At 47.7% G+C, this 15,003-nt stretch overlaps 1 protein-coding gene across 4 annotated transcripts in view; it reads right to left on the bottom strand.

Moving 5' to 3' along the window:
* Positions 1–890: 890 nt before the first annotated feature.
* Positions 891–15,003, bottom strand: part of Fam174b (family with sequence similarity 174 member B) — a 40,739-nt gene continuing 26,626 nt past the window's right edge. The window contains exons 2-5 of one of the 4 annotated variants that reach the window (XR_007593004.1): positions 13,197–13,328; positions 10,478–10,531; positions 5,995–6,310; positions 891–2,973 (exon numbers count right to left, since the gene is read on the bottom strand). Coding sequence is in view for 2 of the 4 variants with exons in the window: in XM_050149133.1 (XP_050005090.1) it covers positions 10,522–10,531; positions 13,197–13,328 (142 nt within the window). In the remaining 2 variants the exon portion in view is untranslated. The remainder of the gene's footprint in view (positions 2,974–5,994; positions 6,311–10,477; positions 10,532–13,196; positions 13,329–15,003) is intronic. The other 3 variants (XR_007593005.1, XM_050149133.1, XM_050149134.1) reach the window with 3 other exon arrangements.

The following is a 15,003-nucleotide window of genomic DNA, read 5'->3' as shown; positions in this document are numbered from 1 at the left end:
CTGACAGCTCTAACAGGGTATGTGGAGAAAGAAAAGCTTTCTTTGTGCAGAAAGGGCCAGGATTTGAATAGACTCCCACAAATGAGCCCGTAAAACCAAAGAACAAGCTGCCTTAGCAGCAATCCAAACCAAAAGGGGCACTGCTGGATTGAGGGTACCTCCTTCCTCCTCGGGCTGGCTCATCCCTGGATGTCAAGAGGAACGAGACTGGTAGGGAAACGCTTGGCTACAGAGACGACGACGAGCGTGCTGTCGGAAGAGTCAAGTAGACCACACCCTTGAAGTTCTTGGCGATACCCAACACTGCATGTTCAAGTGAGTGAGCCACCCTCTCTGGCTTTTATCCACTAGGGGGTTAATCCAGCCTGGACATCCATAGAAATTTGGGGATGGTTTTCTGTTTGTTGAGACAAAGTCTTGCTCTGGATCCCAGACTGGCCTCTGCAGCCCTGGGATGACAGGCATGCGCCATCGCACCCTGGATGTCACAGAAATCTTATGCAAAACCAGGGATGAGGCAAGGACAGGACCACAGATTACACATGGTGGGCTCTCCATCCTCTGGACACCTCAAGGGTATCCAGTGAGGGCTCAACACTTCCCAACCTGAACCAGCTTCTTGAACAAGAGTGCATGAAGCAAGCGTGCACGCATGTGTGTGCATGTGTATGTGTGTGTTGTGTATGTGTGAGGGGGGGGGAGAGAGAGGGGGGGGAAGTTTCCCCAGCCCCATTCCATTCATATGCCTTTTCCTAAATCACCAGGACACACACAGCCCCAGAAACCCCAACACATACCTACCCACAACCTGTGTTCACATTTCTGACCACAGAGTCGTTTCACCAGCTCCATCGAAAAACACCCAAACCCAACACACTCATGACTCAGTCTGATGATTCTTGTTTGTTTTAAGGATCTTTATTTAAGTGCCTGCGGTGTTGAAGTTTCATCAAGGATTTGTAAGGTCACCGTCCTGCTATTCTTGCCAGAGTCAGCGATGAGGGACTGGCAGCCGGATCCATGGTGTTCACACATAAGGCAGGAGAATCCAGCTTCTCTAGGTGGTCACCTGTAGTCCCGGGACACCTGAATGGGAGGTGACAGTCCCAGCACCAAGGCTGAGAGGGCAGGGCACACAGCTTGAAGATGGCCAATGTCCTAGAATCACCTCTGTGCTGTGACTACACAGTGAGGAAAGCGAGCCACCTGCTCTGCTTCAAGCCCCACCCCTCTGACTAGCAGGGCAGGAGGGTGAGAGAAACCAACTGAGAAGCAGAGATTAAGGGAGCCCAGAAGAACAGGCCACTCCGTGATGGGTTAGGATTGCAAAGCACCCATGCCCAGCCAGGCTCCAGAGCCAAGGTGGCTCTCTCTACCTACTGCCACCACCACAGCCCCAGCCAGGGACTGGAGAGTCTGATGGTGGGGTGGAGCTGGCCATGGTAGGGGATTTTACCCAAAGCAATGGAGCAGGGCATCAAACAGACAAGTACACAAACTCAAGAACCAAGACAGAATGGAAACAAGGCAATAACAGCAGCCATACTTTCCAGACATACTACACTCCCGGGGTCCCAAAGGCACTGCTACGAGATTTGCACAGCATCCGAGCTACAGCAATGTGGGAGAAGACCAAGCGGGAGACCTCCGTTAACCTGAGCAGTTAGTCCAGGACCTGTTTCCTCCAGGCATCTCTGGGTACCCAGCTCCCAGGCTAGGTGCAGTGGGCCCAGGAGAGCTTCTAGTCTAGTCTAGTGCAACCTAGCCTGGACGGGCTGCCAACAGAGTTCCTGACAGTGTCCCTTTTTTCTTCCTTTTCCAGCCAACCAAAGTATCATTTATTTAAATTACCACAGTGATTTCTTCTTAGCATTATATTCCTAAGACAAACAACACAACACTGAGGCAGGAGAGAGAAACGTTTTTACAGCACACACACACACACACACACACACACACAATCACTAAAAGCTACCTGGCACTTTACATCCCCATGAAGAGAGAGACAGGTATACACACCATACACCCATACCCATACCCATACACACACACACACACACACACACACACACACACTCTCATGTGGTCTGATCCCTGAAAATTTGAAATTTGTGTAGTAGCCATTCCTATTTATGCCGAACCTCTTGGAAGGGGTGGAGTGGAGTTGGGTGGGGAGCTTGTATGTTCACTCTGAAATGTCACATAGCTGTCCCCCAAATAAAGCCAGACCTGATGGTGACGGAAAGATCTGGAATAACAAAATGCCAGGATTCTCCTAGGTACATCTGAAGGCCCTTCCGGCTTTTGAGGGTGTGTGTATGTGTGCTGTGTGTTGGTGAACATGTGTGTAGGGGCCAGAAATGAACCTTGGGCATTGTTCCTCTGGAGTCATCCACCGTGTCTGGGACCAGGTGTCGTCACCGGAACTCACTCACAAGGTTAGGTTGGCTGAGCAGTCAACCCCAGGCCTTCACCTCTTTGCCCTAGACTGGATTAGAGGTGTGGGCCCTCATGCTAGTTCTGTTTTATGTGAGCTCCAGGGACAAAACTTGTATCCCCTGCTTCTAAGGTAATCAGGCTATGAGCTAAGGTATCTTCCCAGCTTTTTAAAATTATTGCTCCTCCTAATTGTAGCTTTACTGTTATCTATAGTTGTTCTAGAAAGATTCTTAGAAATCAATATTCCCATCTTTGCCTCTTAGGAAGGTGGAAAACCCCTCAAGGAAGGAGTGCAAAGGGCATCTCAAAGGGGCATCCAAGGGTGGCCGAGGTGACTCTCATCTGGCGACTGGGGACAAGCTTGTTGGTGACGTTCCAAGTAGACGCTGGACACACAGAGTGGAGTCAGAGTTTCATAAGTAACATTGGTTTCGGTTTCAACACCTCAGGTGAGAGCCGGTGCCCAGACCTTCATATCCCAGGCTGCAGTTGACCAACGTCCCCCAGGATGCTGACACGCCCGAAAATCTTTACCTGAAAGAAAAGGAGGAAGAATCACCACTTGGGCAGAGCACTTGAAACCATCTGACTCTTCCTGGCAGTCTCCACCCCATGGGCCACACGGTCATACTCTCTGTCCCTTTTCCTATTCCTGCCATCTGCGTGGTCATCTTCATCATTATTGTCACCATCGTACTCTGCAGCCCTTGGTGCGCTCAACCATACGGCTTCTTCAGGTGCTGTCTGGAAGGCACATTCCATTCTCCCGTGTCACTCTGACCTTCAGATCTCACACAGGACGCCCAGGGACCCTCCTTCCACACACAGCCTCCACAGCCCTTAGAACACAAGCTGCTTTTTCCTTAAATCCCTCTTTCTCGCCCTCCCACAGGTGTTCAGGCCGAGTGTCAACAAAGTGTTTCTTTAAAATTTACCCAAGAGTAACTGCCTTAAAGCTTGTATATCCTGCAGTTTCTATGTCCGCTATGAATCCTGCTGTCATGACAGAAAAGCGGCCAGAGACGGTACAGAATGTCTGGTGATGGCTGTGTGCCGATAAAACTTTATTTATGGGCAATGAAATCTGAATTACACTCAACTTTGATATATCCTGAAATATTATTCTCCTTTTGATTCTTTTTCAAACACGGAAATGTAAAAATCAGAGCTGGGCACGTTGGCACAGAGCTGCAATCCTAGCCGTTGGGAGGCAGGGGGAAAAGATACGCATTTGAGAAAAGCCCTGAGCAGCCCAGTGAGACCTGGGTGCACACAGGACAGAAAGTAGAACTCATGCTTGGCTTGGGAGCACTTGTGAGAGTCTGGACTCCATGACGCCTCCCCTCGGCCCGCTGAGTCAGAAGGATTGGCACTGTCGGAAGGCAGCAGAACTTTTCAGAGCGGAGGCCTCCAGGTCACTGGGGACACAGGACAGGAATTCCGGGATTCCAATCTCTCCCTTTCGTTCCCTGGCTCACGACGTGGTGAGTGGTTTTGTTCCCCCACACCCACCCGGACGTGCTGCCTCACCACGGGGCAAACCAACCATGGACTGAAACCTCCAGCTCTGGGAGCCAAAATAAGCCTTCGGGTTGATGCCTCAGGCTTTCTGTCACAGTAACTGAGACCCAGTGAATGCAGAAGGCATTGGCGCTCTGGCCGTAGTTAGATGAGCTGGGCCTATAGACGCATATGAGCGTCTGGCTCCTGCTCAGACTGGGTGTTTGGAGCCATGTGTGAGCCTGCTCGTCTTCCTGCTCCAACTCTAACACAGTGCAGACCACAGCAGGGGGACAAGCAATGCTTTTGCCACGAGTGAAAGCTCACAAGCTGCGCCACAGGAGCTTAGGAAGGAAAAGCAGACCCATTAGACCCGATTCCTCCATCAGCGTTGGATTACGGGCCTTGCGTAATCATCCATGACAAACAAAAGCGTAATAGAATTTAAGGAATGGCGATGGCTTCAGAGACCAAACCAAGAATCAGGCCAGGGCACAGAGTACTCTCTATAGCTACACCAAAACAAATCATGGGTTCACTGAACAACATGTGGCACTGTGGCCTGCCTGGGTGTTCATCTCATGGGGGGTCCCAGAAGCACCTGCATGGATAGCTCTGGCAGGCCCTGTGCCTTCCTCCCATGAGTTGCTCACGGCCAACCCCCATACCTGAACACTCATCAGCCACACATAGACACGGGAGGGCTGCAGAGCAAAGGAGAACCCCAGTTTTCATGACAGTCTCCTCGCCATAAGCACCTCTCACAGAAGAATTAAAACCTTGGGACAGGAGGCGGGCAGAGGAGCCTCCAGACCCTAACCATTCCCAAGTTCCTTAGGAAGAAAAAGCAGCCAGAAGACGTTGCCATGGGAAAGGTATTAATACCTTCATGTAAGAAGTACTTAGTCTAGACCTCAACCTGGGATGGGGGTGGAGCCGGGGGGGGGGGGGGGGGGGGGGGGGGGGGGGGGGATAGAGTAGGCACAGTCTCCTACATCATGGTCATCTCACTGGTAGCTAATATTCCTATAGGAAGCTCTAGCCATAAAAGTGGGGCAAGCAAGCCTGCTTAGAATGCTGGTCCACACCCTGGAGGAGCCACGCTGTTTCCACACACAGAAAGCCCAACTCAGCAGGAAGCAGGGCTGGCAGGGACAGCAGCAGTCTGGTACCTTGGGTGGGTTTTACCCAGCAGCTAGGTACCTTGAGCTGTGCTCAACCCAGCTGCCAGGCTCCCTGACACACAACCAGCAGCGCTCATGCGTGCCTGTCCTCCGGGGATGCCTAGGCAGTGTAACAAAAGTCTTCCAAAATAAACTAGGGATTCACAAAGACCCAAAACACTGCAACAGTGCACCAGGCCAACCAAGCACAAACACAAGTGAAATCCAAATGCCTCCTGGAGTATGGAATCATTCCAAAACTCCAGGCGTTTGGTCCTCCAAGTGGTATTTTTCCCAAATCAAAGCATCCCAGCGGTATGGAACAAACAAAGAAGGGGTGGAGCTAGCATGCATGAGAGCCTAGGATTGATACCCAGGACTGGGGCTGGGGGTGCTGTCCACAGACACCTCCCTGGCCTCTGACCTCTTCTCCCCGTGACAGGAAACTTGGGGAGAACAAGCCTGGCTGATCCACCCGGGCTCCAAGTCACAAGATACGATCAGAAAGTTGCATATACGGTAAGACACATCGGACCCACCTCACTGCCATGGTGCCAAGCACATGACACTCCTCTCTCCACTCCATCACAAAACAACCCAAAAGCCATGGCTCATTCACATCTGATTTCAATGTGTGTGCTTCCTGGAGAGAAGCAGAAACATTTGGTGGACAGGAAAAACAAGTCCCTATGAATAGGTCAGCAGTGTGCCGACAAGTCCTCAAAAACCTGCATGAAGCAGAAAGGTGACCTTAAAGAGCTTCATTCTTTCATACTTACTGACGTGAAAAGCTGTTCACAATAGGCTACTCGGGGGGAAGGGGCCCCAAGTCAGCCTTTGTAGCATGGGTCTATTTCAAAAGAAAAAGAAAGCCCCACAGACACGTACTTACACACACTCTAGTGGCTACTGCTAAGTAGTGAGATGACAGCCAATCCATTTCCCCCACTTCTCGGCTGTAGTTCCCATAAACCTGGACATGAGGAAAAGCTACTTAGCCTCCCAGCTGTCAGTCTTCTCCGGCCTGGCGCGGCCTTGTGTCTGACTGATTCACCTCCAAGGTCATCCACAACATCATTTCACTTCAACCACAAACAGCAGGAGTGTCCATGGGGGAGCTCTCCGAAGGTCAGTTCTTCAGGACACAAAGAGAGGCAGGGCAGGGCCTGGCAACAGTCCTGGACGTCTACAGGAAGCTCTGCCACAGGCTGCCACAGAAAAAAAATGCCGATTCCAGCTGGGAAGTCTGACAATAACTGGATGGGTTTCATATTCAGTGAAAGCAGCAGCAGAACAGAATTCACTCAAAGAAAGCTGAGGGTTGGTATACTGGCTGGTTTTGTGCGTCAACTTGACACAAGCTTGAGCCCTCAGAGACGGAGCCTCAAAGAAGGAAATGCCTCCATGAGATCCACTGTAAGGCTTTTCTCATTTAGTGAACAATGTGGGAGGGCCCAGCCCATGGTAGGTGATGCTATCCCTGGGCTGGTGGTCCTGGGTTTTATAAGAAAGCAGGCTGACCAAGTCAGAGGAAGCAAGCCAGTAAGCAGCACTCCTCCATGGCCTCTGCATCAGCTCCTGCCTCAAGGATCCTGCCCTGCTTGAGTTCCTGTCCTCACTTGCTGTGGGACAATGGTTTTACCCTGTAAAGATTTGTTTCTTGTACTTGTTTAATAAACACTGATTGGCCAGTAGCCAGGCAGGAAGTAGAGGTGGGGCAACGAGAATTATGGGAAGAGGAAAGTTTCAGTCTGCAGTCCTGACCTAGATGCAGAGGATGCAAGACGTGACTACCTTGCAGAAAAGGGTACCAAGCCACATGGCTATCACAGACAAGAATTATGGGCTAATATAAGTTATAAAAGTTAATAAGAAGCCTGAGATACTAGACCAATCAGTTTATAATTAATGTAAACCTCTGTGTAATTTCTTTGGGACTGAACAACTGCAGGAACCGGGCAGGACAGAAATCTCAGTCAACACTTACTTCCTTCAGTGGTAAACAGCAATATGGAAGTGTTAGCTGCAAAAACCCTTTCTTCCCCAACTTGCTTTTGGTCATGTGGTTTGTCAAAGCAACAGAGATCCTAGCTAAGATGGGAGGCAGACACCAACTGAAAGTTGATCATCAGAGAGGGTATCAAAGAATCCCCAGGATGATTCTACATGCAGAGAGATAAAATGAAGCTTCCTACAAGACTGAGAAAGGGGGGAAGTGAAAAATAATATTAAATATTAAATAATAATAATAATGCAAATGAGCCAGGCATTGTGGCACACACATTTAATCCCAGAATTCAGGAGGCAAAAGCAGTCAGATCTCTGTAAATTCGAGATTTACACTGTCTATACAGCCTGGTCTACATAGCTAGTTCCAGGCCAGCCAGGGCTACACAAAGATCCTGTCATTCAAAAAAGACAAAAAAAAAAAAAAAAAGACCATAGCTACTCATATTACACACATTTACAGGATTAAAGAAGAATATTAGGAACAACTATACAAAAACAGATCTGTAAACTTTAACAGACATGGACAAAATGCCCCCAAAACTACTTCTGGTCAAAACCGACCCAAGAAGAAATAAAGACTGAATATTCTCGGAACTATTCAAGGAACTGATGCATGCCACTATCCTAAATACTGCACACAGGCTGTCTTGGGTGCAGCCGGTTTTTTGGCATGCTCTACTAAACACTTAGGAAACAAACGGTTCCAATCTGATTCAAACTTGTCTACAAAAGGAAAATAAGGAAACACACCCAACTTGCTTCATGAGGCCAGTATTAACTTGTACCAGAGCCAGACAAACAGACTAATAACAAAACGGAAAAGCAACAGGCCAGTCACCATTCCCTAGAGAGAAAGGAAGCCTTAGACAGTGCAATGCACATAGATAGTAACGCATGACCAAAGCTCTTAACTCCAGAATCCTGAATTGACTGGAGAGGAGAAATCTAATGAATATAGATAGATTCACCACCATAATGGGCTAAAGGAAAAGCTCAACAGAGCTAGAGAAAGGAATAAAATTCAAAGGTAACACGCAGAGAAGAAAATCCCAATAGCAAACCTCGCTCAGTGGTCAAATATTGAATGCATACTCCTTTAAGGCCAGGAGTAAGACAACGAGGCTGCTACTATCTCTCCTCATCTACAGCACAGGCAGAGAGAGAGAGAGAGAGAGAGAGAGAGAGAGAGAGAGAGAGAGAGAGAGAGAGCGCGAGCGAGCTGACTGTGCCTGGTATGGACTTCTGAAACCCCAAAGTCCACCCCCATCACACACCTCCTCCAACAAGACAACACTTCTAATCCTTCCCAAACAGTTCCACCAACTGAGGAATTCGTGCACAAGTCTATGGGGGCTATTCTCATTCAGACCAAACAGATCCACATGACAGAATGAGAGAACTGGCGCCTGTAAGCTGTCATACCACCTACAGCATGTGTGCACACATGTTCATGCGTACACAGGCATGTACATGCATAGACACAAATAACTTTTAAATAAAATAAGGGTGTGGGAAATAAGGTCACAAATGTCGGGACCACATTTTATACAAGAACCTGTTTTTTCTCAGGAAATTCGGGATCAACCTACCACTGGACCCAGCAATACCACTCTTGGGAATACACCCAAGAGATGCCCTATCATACAACAAAAGTATATGCTCAACTATGTTCATAGCAGCATTGCTTGTATTAGCCAGGACCTGGAAACAACCTAGATGCCCCTCAATGGAAGAATGGATGAAGAAAGTATGGAATATATACATATTAGAGTACTACTCAGCAGTAAAAAACAAGGACTTCTTGAAGTTTGCAGGCAAATGGATGGAAATAGAAAACACTATCCTGAGTGAGGTAAGCCAGACCCAAAAAGAGGAACATGAGATGTACTCACTCATATTTGGTTTCTAGCCATAAATAAATGGCATTGAGTCTATAATTCGTGATCCTAGAGAAGATAAATAAGAAGGTGAACCCAAAGAAAAACATATAGACATCCTCCTGGTTATTAACCTTCATCAGGCGATGAAAGGAGACAGAGACAGAGACCCACATTGGAGCACTGGACTGAAATCCCAAGGTCCAAATCAGGAGCAGAAGGAGAGAGAGCACGAGCATGGAACTCAGGACCGCAAGGGGTGCACCCACACACTGAGACAATGGGGATGTTCTATCTGGAACTCACCAAGGCCAGCTGGCCTGGGTCTGAAAAAGCATGGGATAAAACCAGACTCGCTGAACATAGCGGACAATGAGGACTACTGAGAACTCAAGAACAATGGCAATGGGTTTTTGATCCTACTGCACGTACTGGCTTTGTGGGAGCCTAGGCAGTTTGGATGCTCACCTTACTAGACCTGGATGGAGGTGGGTGGTCCTTGGACTTCTCACAGGGCAGGGAACCCTGATTGCTCTTCGGGCTGACGAGGGAGGGGGACTTGATTGGTGGAGGGGGAGGGAAATGGGAGGCGGTGGCGGGGAGGAGGCAGAAATATTTAATAAATAAATAAATAGAAAAAAGAAGAACCTGTTTTTGACACTGTCCCCATAGTGACATCAGAGAGAACCAGACTGCCCAGGAGCGGACACTGAGCATAGAGCCCAAGTCCATGGGACTAGGGTTCACAATGGCCATTGCTTAGAGTACAGGATTAATACAATGGATTTGCTGGGTCCTGAGTTTCTGCCTAGAAAAAATGAGGGACACCAAGGGATTGGGGGGAGCATACCCAAGTCCTAAATGCCACTGTGTATATGGGTACACAGTTTCTCCTCATCCTTGATTCTCACTCTTGCATTAGGCCAGGGGAGGAAGTCAGTCTTTCAGAAAACAAAAGTATTCCTACCACTTGAATACCTACCAAGTGGTTCAGTTTTGTCAGTTACTTTTTGATGAGTTTCAGAGCTTGCAGCAATACCAATCCAGGACTGACAATCAGCCCAAAAAGGGAACTTGGTCTAATTTGAAGAACTGAGACGAGTGTGGATGTATTTTAAGCTATAGCAGCGCTGGCATCCAGGCAGTCAAAGAATAGAACCTTTTCGCATCTCATGTTCTAGACAGAATTTCTAAACAGATTTTAGAGTACCTTGTTTAAGTCTCTCCCCCTTCCCAACCAGTTATTTGAAACAGGTTCTCATTATGTATCTCAGGCCAACCTTGAACTCAAAACCTCCTGCTTCAGCCTCCTGAGTATTGGAACTACTGGCATCGGCTTGCATGTCCAGACTAGGGATTTCTCTCACTTAGTGGCATGTGAAAATAGAATAAAAACAGCCCATTCTGTCATGGTTTCCACAGAGCCAGTTCAGTCACCCAGTGGATTAGTTGCTTCTCTCTTGGTTGTGATAATGAGAAAATACTTACCAAAAGCAACGGTGCTAGCTGGTTTTCCGTCACCTTAACACAAGCTAGAGCCATCTGGGAAGAGAGAATCTCAACTGAGGAAATGCCCACACCAAACCAGCCTTTGGGCAAGCCTGTGGTACAGCCTCTCAAATGATCCTTGATGATTGATATGGGAGGGCCCAGCTCACTGTGGGTGGAGCTACCCCTAGACTGGTGGTCCTCGGTACTCTAATAAAGCAAGCTGAACAAGCCATGAGGAGCAAGCCAGTAAGCAGCATCCACCCATGGTCTCTGCTTTCGTTCCTGCCCTGACATTCCTGGGTAATGAATTATAAATGCTTAGCATTTCACAGACACTCCCGTCTTGGCGCCTGGTGATGTCTGAAACAGGACTTGGGTTTGCTCCCCCCAATCCCTTGGTGTCTCTCATTTCTTCTATTCTAGGTGGAACAGCAGGAGCCAGCAAATCCATTTGTATTAATCCTTTACTCTAAGGGTTACTTGTGAACCCTAGACCCATGGACTCGGGCTCCGTGCTCAGTGTCTGCTCCTGGGCAGTCTGGTTCTCTCTGTTGTCACTTTGCAGAAAGCCTCAAAAAAAAAAAAAGGGTAGAATGAAATAAACCCTTTCCTCCCCATGTTGTTGCATTTTCTTTTTGTTTGTTTGGTTTTTGGTTTTTTGAGACAGGGTTTCTCTGTGTAGCTTTGGTGCCTGTCCTGGGACTAGTTCTTATAGACCAGGCTGACCTGGAACTCACAGAGATCCACCTGCCTCTGTCTCCCAAGTGCTGGGATTAAAGGCGCGTGTCACCACCGCCTGCCCTCCCAGGTTGTTTTATCACAGCAAGAGAGACCCTAACTAAGACAGCAACTTAAGGAAGGAAGAGTTGCTTGATTTACAGTTTGAGGGTACAGTCGACCACGGCGGAGACAGCAAGGCAGCAGGAGCACGAGGCAGCTGTCATGTGGCATTCAGTCAGGAAGCTGACAGGTGAATGCGGGTGCTCAGCACGGCTCCTCCTTTTCATCCAGCCCAGGACCCCCACCCATGGGATAGTGCTGACCACATTTAAGGTAGGTCTTCTCTTGATTAGCTCAGTCTAGAAACTCCCTCACAAGCTCGGCAAGAGATTTGTCTCTAGGGTGATTCTGGAGCCTGTCAAGTTCGGTCAGTATTAACAGCCACACCTAATATGAACAAGATTCTAGGAGTGGCTCTGAATAAAAAAAAAAAAAAAAAAAAAAAAATTAGCAGGTACAGGCACTTGCTGCTATGCCGGACAAACTGTGTTTGATTCCCAGAATCCACATAATGGAAAGAGGGAATCAACTCCAAAAAAGCTGTTCTCTGCCTCCAAATATACTCAGTGACATATATGCCTGTGTGTAGGCACACATATATACATACATGTTTATATGCATGCATTTATATATACACACATATATACACTACTACATACACGCACATATATATATGTATACACACACACACACATATATATGTAGTACAACTGATTCACTCCCTTAAGTTCTGTACTGCACACCATGTCGCAGGCCTGCAGGAGAACTCGGACCCTTATTTATTGTAATAATAATGAAAGCCTGGAAGCACAGGATGGCCATGCACTACTCAGGAGACTGAGTTCTACACAGCAGGTTCCAGGCCAGCCCAGGTTATGCAATCCTGCCTCAAACAAGAAATAAAAACAAAAGAAAGGTTTAGCAAGATGAGCTGGCAGAAGTAGAGGAGCTTGCTATGCAAGCCTGATGACCTGAGTTTGACCCATAAAACTCATATAAGGTATAAGGAGAGAACAACTTTACAAAGTTGCCCCTGCCCTCCACTCACATGTACTGTGACACATGTATGCATGCGCACACACACACATACCATATACTTTTGAAGTATAAGCGGGAATACCTTTTAAATGACATTAATTTTTTGTTTGTTTGTTTTTTGAGAGGGCTTCTCTGTAACTTTGGTGCCTGTCCTGAACTAGCTCTTGTAGACCAGGCTGGCTTTGAACTCACAGAGATCTGCCTCTGCCTCCCAAGTGCTGGGATTAAAGGCGTGCATGCACCACCATCACCTGGCCATAATTTTCTTGTTTCTATGTACTGACTGTGAAATAGGCAAAAGGCTTAGCAATAAGCCCAATACAATCATTAATAACACTATGTATGTATTAGTTTGTAGCATAACTGAATATTACTGTTGACTTCACTCTTTTCCTGACAAAATAAAAGTTATGGGTTTCTTCCTACTCTGGTATCTAGAACCAGCAAGTCTCAATGTGTGGTTGTTCTTTATAAAATGTAAGAGAGCAAGGTGTTGTGTCACACGCCTTTAGTCCCAGCTCTTGGAAGGCAGAGGCAGGAGGATCTCTGAGTTCGAGGCCAGCCTGGTCTACAAATCAAGTTCAAGGTCTACACAGAGAAATCTCTCTCTCTCTCTCTCTCTCTCTCTCTCTCTCTCTCTCTCTCTCTCACACACACACACACACACACACACACACACACGTAAATAAAATTCAAATGTGATTCATTAACAAACTCTGTTTCTAAAACCAATGTTCCAGGAACAACCATGATAATATGACTCTTTGTTTCAGGATAAGCATTTACCCACCATCCCTGTGCTCATCTGGACTAACACTTAACAAGAACACAAGAACACTGTGGCTGAACCACCCTACCGGACACAGCCTGGGGAGAAGCCTCTGTCCCCTGCCCGCACCTATACTTGATGTCGAATACTGTGGCGTCCTCATCCTCATCGTCCTCCTCATTCAGTGGGGCCATCTCCACACGCTCAGCAGGAGTGGTGATGATGTCATACTTGCGGGTCTTCTTTAACCTCTTTCCCAACCTGGAGGAGGAGAAACATTCATGAGACCACGGCCGGCCGCGAGAGACGCTGATGAGGCCAAGCCTCTGTACAGATGGAGTAGCTCGTGCTCAGTTAAGTTCACTTCCTGACATCTGCAGACAAAGCCTGCTACCGCCTCCAGACAGAGGCTGCAGCTGTACCCCGAAAGCTTGGTTAAGGCCCCAGAAGCTGGGGGCTAGAGAGAGAACTCGGGGTACGGCACTTGCCGTGCAGGCAAGAACACTGGAGTCCGAACCTCCATCACTCACCCTCAGCTGCAAGAAAAAGGTCAAATGCCAGATGGGTATAATGGCCCTCCTGAAATCTCATCATTCAGAAGCCAGACAGGGCATCTGGGAACAAGATGGATAGTTAAACTAGCCCAAGAAGAAGCTTCCAGTTCAGCAAAAAACTCTGCCTTATAAACTAGAAAGATACACACACACACACACACACACACATACACACACCCCAAAGGTACACACACACACAGATACATATACACACACACACACCACAGATATATACATACACACACACACACACACACACACATATACACACACTGGAGAGGGGGACACAACCCAGGTGTCCACAGGACTTACAGCTTCCTAACCCTTCCTGCCTTCCCAACGCAGGGCTATCTGAGCACCAACAACTCAATAACTGAGAGAAATAGTATAAACGCAGCAGTTCAAAAAGATAAAATTCATGCAAGCAATGCATGGTGAACAAAGATCATATCATTCTCTGAGGACGAGAAAATGACAGCCTGGCTTGAGGTGCAAGTGCCATCCTACAGGATCTGGGTCAAAGTCCAGACACAGAGAAGTTCTTTCAGATTCATCCTAAGTCAAATGTGATAGGAGCAATCTTCCTCGAAGGTGAGGGATGGTGGCTGAGATGAATGATGCCCTTCTCAAGTCTGCATACAGTAGGTTCTTGGCATAAGTTAGTTGGGGTTGATAATAACAAACAGAAATTACACATACCCCAGCCTCTCTCCTAAGAGTAGGACTTGTAAAAGTGAGTCAATGTTGTTTCCGTGGTGAGGGCTATAGTACTACACTGTTACCTCTGGTGTGCCAGAGGGACACTGCAAGTCCCAGGAAAAGAGCAGACGCCAGACCCTAGCATATGACTCTCTGCATGAAAACTGCAATATTTTTCAGGGGGTGTCTGGAAAGCGCATGGTGCCATGTAAGGAGAGCCCTCTTCTGATGACCGCTGACGCTCTCTGAGCCTGTTCCTCTGTGGTCTTGGATCTGTTCCCAAGGCTTTGTATTCTCTGCCAGCCTCCTCTTAAGAAAACCGGATGCTCTCTATGAAAAAGCAGCCAATCCAAAGCATCCTAAGTAGGGCACTGAAGAGGCCTCCTGCAGATGGCAAGCTGTTCCCCTGAGACCACTTGTCAAAGACACCGGCAGATCTTCTTACCTCTTGCCAAGAGAAAGCCTCTCAAGTTCTCAAAAAGCATCAAAATAGAAACTCACTTTTAGGTCCTCTAAAAATGTCTTCGGAACGGCAATGTGCTCTTGGCTTACCTACTACAAATTACCAAAAATAGGACTCACCAAACTGCCACGTCATTTGCATAGCAAACTTTAGCACCATATCTCTAGCATAAATCAGCCTGTGTGATCTATGGCGCCTGCTCATCCAGCCCTTCAGGTAA

This window comes from Alexandromys fortis, unplaced genomic scaffold, assembly GCF_014885135.2.
Source record: "Alexandromys fortis isolate MF-2015 unplaced genomic scaffold, M_Fortis_MF-2015_v1.1 scaffold_67, whole genome shotgun sequence".
In the NCBI taxonomy this organism is placed as follows: domain Eukaryota; kingdom Metazoa; phylum Chordata; class Mammalia; order Rodentia; family Cricetidae; genus Alexandromys; species Alexandromys fortis.
Note: the sequence above shows the minus strand (reverse complement) of the source record. Positions and strands in the feature narration are given on the sequence as shown.